The sequence below is a fragment of the Varroa jacobsoni genome, unplaced genomic scaffold (genome assembly GCF_002532875.2).
Source record: "Varroa jacobsoni isolate VJ856 unplaced genomic scaffold, vjacob_1.0 scaffold_1279, whole genome shotgun sequence".
Lineage (NCBI taxonomy): Eukaryota > Metazoa > Arthropoda > Arachnida > Mesostigmata > Varroidae > Varroa > Varroa jacobsoni.
The window spans coordinates 62,659-70,485 of NW_019214181.1; the positions used below are offsets into that span (position 1 = coordinate 62,659).

The 7,827-nt window shown below is 40.2% G+C and overlaps 1 protein-coding gene across 1 annotated transcript in view; it reads right to left on the reverse strand.

Moving 5' to 3' along the window:
- Window positions 1–3,602: 3,602 nt before the first annotated feature.
- LOC111268379 (uncharacterized) overlaps window positions 3,603–7,827 on the reverse strand; it is a 45,735-nt gene continuing 41,510 nt past the window's right edge. Inside the window, exon 5 of the mRNA XM_022847354.2 lies at window positions 3,603–7,277. Coding sequence (XP_022703089.1) covers window positions 6,525–7,277 — 753 coding nt within the window. The 3' untranslated portion in view covers window positions 3,603–6,524. The remainder of the gene's footprint in view (window positions 7,278–7,827) is intronic.

Here is a 7,827-nt window from a genome sequence, read left to right on the forward strand (position 1 = left end):
TTGGAGGGTGCCGCTGACGAAAATCTTATAAACAACAGATCAACCTGACTTTTTCAAGTCGCGTATGAAGTACGTATGTCATACAGCCTGTTGGACTACGCTTCACAAGGCGTCCTGCCTTTCTGGTTCTAGCTAACTATGGCAGGCAGCGAAGCACTCGCACGGAGGCAACGTCAGGACATCGACACTTTATCTAACATTAAAAGCCTTCCCAGGGTTTAGTATTCTCAAGTACGCTGACGAAAAAGAAACAGCCAGATAAAATGGCCGCCAGCGACTACGGCTGCCATTGCCGGACATTTAGATGCCTCCAAGCAAGTTCGTGTTTATCATACAGATTGACATTTCTAAAATTGTTTATTGATGATTGACCGTCGGATCCTATACCATACACTCAGGAATTCGTTAAGGCGAACGTCTCAAAGGCCAAGCGATAGGCAATATTCGGCACAAAAATAACCCTGGTACCATCTGGACACGATAATCCTACCACATCTTAGCAAACAGAACGGACATCGCCAGACTAAGTAACGAAGCTAACTTGATTTGGTAAGGGATTATCAGATGAACTTTCCGTGATTCCATCATACGACTCCGCGATTCCATACGAAAATGATGCTTGTCATAATAAATGTAGAAAGAATGCGAAGGTCTTCTAAGTTTAACCGCAAAACATGTGGGATGTCGTCCAATAGGCAACAGTTTAATTGCCTCCACCGAATGCTACGTCGAGCAGGTGACCTTTTCTATATATATATATATATATATATATAGAAAAAGAGTATCTTCTGAACTGTAGTAAATCAACAACAATTGATTCCGTATGATTTTGTAATGCTTTTGACAGTGGATTAATTTGTCACGGATTATGTGTTGGCAGTTGCATTTTTGAACCTTGTCACGCTTGCAGCTTGGAAGCATTTATTACATCTATGAGCCTAACATTCCAGAGATACCCCCCGTCCTCCCTCACCAACCCCACTTACGATAATTGAATAGGAACGTATGTTCATGATACAGAGATTACATTTGTGTACCGCAAGCAATAGGACCTACAGGACGTTCGAACCAAATTCTAACTTTTCTTGCTTGGGATATTTAATAATTTTAACGATAGCGACCAGAATGCGTTTTTGGTTCATCGCACATTAGAAAAACTACGAAATAAATTTTTCAGTTCTAAACTTACTGTATAAACGCTTAACCTTCTATAATTCGCTAAATTTATTTTGGTTGTTGTGCTCCTATATTCGGCTTCTATAGATGAACATCGGAAGATACACTTACGTGCCTTAGGGCTCTTGCGTGACGAGTAGACGTCTGTGCCGTGGCTCTCCTCTCTATTACCTGAAGCATTTTCAAAGAATACCTAGAACCCTTTCTTCTCTCACATCCAAATAATTGATGCCTTAAAACGACAGCACATTAAAGCGATAGACAGTCGTATAGCAACTGCACTATCGCCGAAGGTCCTTGCACAGGCGCTGTATAGCCAAACGGAATCTGTATGTATCCTATTTGTCTGGGCAGGGTAGATTCTTTGCGACGTTTTATTGTTCAAGTCGATCTCGCTACGAGGGGAGGACACTCTTTTTTGTTTTTTGTTTTTTTATGATATTTCATTCAGTTGATTTTTTTTAAAGATTTCAAAATTTCCGCTTCTGCCATCCTATATATTTTTCTGTCCTTTTTAGGATTCGAGAATCAACTCTAATCGACCTTGAGGTTAACGTGACATTATTAACCAGGAGAACAGATTGCTATTTAGGTGCATTTTGTGTACGTTTAAGTGTGCGTTGTATACACCTCCCCCCCGGAAAGTTGACAATAAAGCTGGTAGCAAAAATAAAGCTATTTTTAATAGTTTATTACACTAAAAACACGTAATAATTACCAATCAAAAGAAAGTATCCAGATTACCAAGTGTATTATGTTTTTGAGTCTGCTGATGCTTAAGTGGATATACTAAGCTGTATATCCGTATTCTATATTATATCCAATGTAAAGCTTGAAAAGTTTAAAACTCTATATATGAAAAAGATATGCAATTTTTAAGAAGACTGTTAGAATCGTTTCAAACAAAGATATGCACGTGTACAGTAACGTTTCTTAGTAAACACGCATGCGAACGTGCATGCCAGTACAAGTTACGAAAGCTTGAACTTCTTTATACATTTAAGGCTATCCTATACAATCTCCGTCTATTGCGCAATATATTTTTAGCAACTTAGGACAAACACTACGTGATTGCGAAATCGTCTAAGCTAGTTGCAAAACAACTACTGCTCAGAGTAACGCACTTCCATATCCTGACAGCTTCAACTGTTTATTGCCGCTACTTTGGTTCTTATCAAGGACCCCACAGATTCGCAATAGCTAAAATCTTCTATTTGGGATCGAAATCTATTGATGATTACATAATAATAAACGAAACAGTTAACTATGAGTGTAATTAACACGAGTGTATAATTAACTTAACGATATTTTTTCTAACAAGAGTGTCAGTAATTTCTCCTTAGGAAATGGCTGAAGTGCACAGTTTTAAAACAAAAATGTATACGGATTTTACATTTGTGGCAGACATCTGTGCATGTAGACCAGTAGGCTTACGTTGTTCGCTTCATAAAAACTCTTCAAAGGTCAAAGCAACGAGCGTACGGTAAGTTGGATATCACACACTCAAGAGAGCTTCAGTCGTTTTTGGGTAGAGATAGATAACGACAGAATTAACATAACTTTACGATAAAAATGCCACATAGCCAAGAAAATAGTAGTGTCAACGGCACTAGACAAGATGGACAACAAATGATGAAAAGAGTTGGCGTATAATAACTCACAATGGGCCTGATGCTCTGCAATGTAACTCCGCTCTTCGCGGGTTTTGGCAGGGGACTGAAGTGGGCCCAACTGTGCCGTAGGCCTCCTCTTGAGTAACCCCCGTAGTAATACTTCACGGATGAGGTCCGGGGTGATTCAATGTACCGGGGGTAGCAGCTGAGAGCCAACCGCGGGTCAACAACCTTTTAACATGCTTTTAGACATCGTACCATAGTGGCTTGATCGATGTTGTTTATGGGAAATAGCCGAGAAACACGTTTATTGGCTGTGGCCGCAAAAATATCAATAGCTATGAATGTGAATTGTAAATTAAAATCTAAGCTAACAGCGAATCGCTGATTAAAGTCTGCAGTATTTAGATGGACCTAATTTTCACTGTAACCCTGTTATGGATCCATATGATTATTCGAAAAGACGATAGGGACAGTAAAGTGAAGCGAACCCTAAGTAGCTGTCGGTAGAATTCACAATAGACTTAGGGCAAACCCCATTTGAGGAAGTTCTTACACATCGAAATATTATGCTGTAACAGAAAAACTACGTCGACTAAGCACGGCTATTTCCAATATCAAAATTTTGATTTTTGCAACCCCCTGTATTCCGTTCCAGGGGGAAAGGTGTGCCTCTTGTCTAACCGATCTCCTGGAAACGTCGATCAAAACTACGACGATCAATTTGCAATGAATTTTAATACTGCCATATCACTTTAAGCTGATCGGAATATACGTTAATATTGACGCTTAACAAACAATAACATCACAGTGGACATTATAATTTATACATTTATTTCTGCCTTTGTTATAGAAGAACTTCCTTTGTTACATCCTCTGTCAGTGGCAATTTTCCGTTAAACCATACCCATGACGGCATTTTTCTCTTCGCTAGCGTTTTCATTACATATGCATTACGATTTGTTATTTATGTTTCTTGTTTGTTTGTTTGTTTGTTTGTTTGAATGAGTCAACAGTTGGCTGTATACCACCATCGTCTGTCGCCAACACAAATCTATTTGTGTGTTCTTTTCGAGACGCAGTCGTTCGCTTGTTACCGAGACATCGGTTGCAGAGTCCTGTTGCTGTTTTTATGTTATTAATATGTTTATCTACGAGGCTCTAGCCATACTTCGTAGGACGTTATGAAAGTGCTCGTAGTACCTATCTTTGGCATAGAACGCATCATCATTATATTACAAAGCGTTGAGGTTTTTGTTGTTCGAACTGTCCAAGCCGTTGTTTACTAGGGTAGATTTCTAACGTGTGCTTATGTGCCTATATATTTGTTGACTTTTATCTTACATAGCCGATGACAGCTTTACGGTTGGTGTGACCCTATTCCTTACGTATGTCCACCAAGTAAATTGCTAGCAATAGGACGAAGCCTTAATAATCATCATCGTTGTTGTGACCTCGTCGTATCGGCATTAATAATAATAACTACGGCTGTTGATCGGCCGTATCACAAGCGTATCACAGGGATAGCAAATCGTGTACGTATCTTGTAATAGGATGGTATATACGGACATAGTAATAACACGGACGACGTTCGCATAAATAATATGATGTAATTACCTATTTTTATAGATATGGCGCCATCGGAAAAATTCTAGGCGTACGCAACGTTTGCCACTGTACAAAAGGTTCAATTTAGACTGGGTCATCGTATGGGTACATGGACGTGTACACAGAGATTTTTTTCGTACACTGTAAGCGCAAATAATGAGATATTTCCATCGTTTCATTACATTACTTTCAACAGCAATACGATAATTAATGATGATAATTATAATGGGTAAGCATAGTGGTAATAATGGAACAAGATATTTTACATGACTTAGATAGAACGCGTGGCCAGGGAAGAGAATCTGCATCGAACAACACTGTTTTTGTAGCTCAGAAATAAAGCAGCATTAACGTTCAGCCTTATCGTTGTGCGGAAGAAGATTAAATTGTCTTTGGTCACGTGGGCTGACACTCGGTGATGTTTTCTTGTTTTTTCTATAATACCGTCTAAAAACAGCGTCAAGCCTTTCTAGCAAGCTTGACACATGAGTCTTTTTGATGAAATAAAAAAAATCAACACATACGTTTAGAGGCTTCAGAACATTCGTTGGAACGTGTATGTATATATATATATATATATATATAGTGGGTGAAAAGATTGCTTGAGAAATTCTAAGGGTTCCTTCACAATAATAAGATTTTGCAATTATCTATCGCTTAAGTGTTAATGACTCGGGTCTTGCCTCAAAGTGCTTATGCCGCAATACCTGAGTCTACCGCGCACCGTTAGACGTATTTTTCCAAAGTCACGAAACGCCAAAAATTTCTTTCCTTTATAATACATTCGAGTGTGATTTTACACCACGTAACTAACCGCTCGGAAGAGTTGAGAGAAATCGCAGATACTATATATAATATATTTAGATGGGAAATTACGCGCGTACTACGTATGTCAGTTGTCACTGTGTTAATTCTTATTTTACATGTTCAAGGAGATAGTATTTGAAAGATTTCTAATTCTTTGACTATTTTGAAGCTACCTGTATTAAGGACAATTATTTTCCATGAAAAGTGCCGTTTTCCACCATTTTCTTTGTTGCTATATCTATCTAGAACACGCATGCACACACGGTTGCACATCTATTGAGAGATGATGATGTTTTTTCCATACGTTGCGCAACAATACATAGATTCAGTCACGCATCATTACTTGAATATGTGAAACATCCGACCAGAGTACGGCCATTCGATATATCCCCAAAGGCCGGCTTGGTGCGCAAAAACGGGTTCTCGTTTAACAGTATTGAACTCCCTGCCTTTGTTATGGCTGACAGCTCGTACACTTTTAGCTCGTGCAGTGAGTGTATCGTGCTTGCCTCGAAAGAATAGAATAGTTTCGTTTGCGTGCACCCTTATCTCTTTGTGCTTTTTTTTTTTTTGTTACTGGCCATTCTTCTTGTCGTCAGCGATAGTATTGTCTTCGTGGTTTTTGGCGTTGCTGTCTCGTGCTATGATTTTCACTGCACGCCTATATCGAATCTAGACAACTTAGCGTTTTGTGAATGTTAGTGTTACATCTTTTGTCGCACGCTGCCGTTCAGATCGGCGAGCGTTAGAAGATATGATTTGTTTTTGTCAATTATTGTCTTAGTTTGTGTGCAGAACCGGCTAGTCGAACCTTCAGTCTGAATAAGCCAGATCGTTGTTTAGAGCCGCGTTAAACAATACACGGGTCGTGTGAGTAAAGAGACTTACTAACCGTTCTTTTGCATTGTGTATTATATGGAATCATAGTAAAAACAGAAAAAAAGGGGCAGTTCCTTGTTAGTCCGTAGATCATTATTTTCAAAAATGAACACCATTTGCTTGATTCTCGGGCAGGCCGAAAGCCTTTGTAGAGCTGAATGAAGTATTTTTAATCTGACATAAATTTGAACTAGCAAACGCAGCAGTAGCACATGACAGCCATATTTGCTTTGTGCCTCGTATGGTAGCGTTTTTATTAGTTGACCATTTCAGATGTACGTGGATATCGTCAGTCAATCAGTCAGTCTAAAACGGATTCTAACTTCTATGGATGGTACTCGATGTCGTCGGTATCTGTGCATAATCGCAGACCCGTAGAAATCGGACGGCCCGTGGAACTGTGCCTTTCTATGAGCATCAAATTTTTCAATGCGGTCACGCTTACAAACTTCGACAGAACGCTGAGACTAACAGCACAACTGTCACTGTTATAGCAATACAGGACGATGGCCTTGAGCCTGCTGAATGTGGAGTGCTTACAAAGGTGTAGTATGCAGCGGCCAGAAAACTGAGTATCCGATTCTCGTGGTTTTGAAGCGCCAACGCCGAATCGGATGAGGCTCCCGATGAGTAGTGTTCACGTAGTCGAAGAACACGTACGGCGTTCTGACTAAACTCGATTTCTTCTGTCGACACGCATCTCAGTTTGGTGTCCTGGCCCTTGCCGATCATCGGGAAAGCCGGATCGTTGAGTCGGAGACTAAGCTCGTGGAATGTATGCGTCGTATTGTCCTGCATCTTTTGAGTAGTGTATACCAGTTTCGAGCCCGTGATCTCTTTCTCATTGAGAAGCCACATGAGTCGCACTGGGCTTCGATCTGAATTGAGGTAGGTCTCGGTCCGGCAACTGAGTTTCACATGATCAGACGGATAACGGTACGACTTCTGCAATCCTGTCACAATTGGACCGTCCAGACTCGCGGATGTTTCGACATGTGTCCCCTTATTCTTAAGCTTGATTTCCTCACTGCTAACATTGAATTCTACGCGAATAAGTGAATTGCAACGCAACTTCATTTCACCCCGCCAAAGGTGCGATGGTGTAAGCGTGAAAGTTAACGTCTTGGTTATCAGGCTTCGACCTTCAGTATCCATAGAATAGGACTCGAGAATGTGCTCTGCCCCTGCCGGCATCTGAAATTGAGGTGCAAAAAGCACAGATATTGTTCAATACAGAAAAGCATCCATAGCGGGTAATCTCTCAGCTCTAAAAGCATAACACACATAATGAAACAGAGAACTATAACGTATGCCTATTAATTTTCTCCTATTCATTTTTCATATAATTGCTAATGATTACGACGCTTTACTTTATCCAAAATGGAACGTCTGACGCGTTGGCCTGTGCATAATACTGTAATACAGATTCCTAAAAAGCCTTGGCATCTGCCCTGCTAGTCCTAGTAACATCACGCCAATAATTTACACGCTTAGATCTTTTCCCGCAGAACACATAGTCAATGCTTATGTATGTGTATACTTATCGAGAGTCTGTCGTAACGGCTATAACGGCGCATTCATTGTCATTGTACCGACAACTCCACCCTCTTGAGTGACATGGCGTAACTGCCATGCTCTGACAATAGCAGATCTAAGTCTTTGCTCATCGCTCCTTGTATCTAAAAGCGTGTGTACAGTTCAGGGCGGATCCAGTCTGGCGTTATAGTGTATGCCTCATAGACAC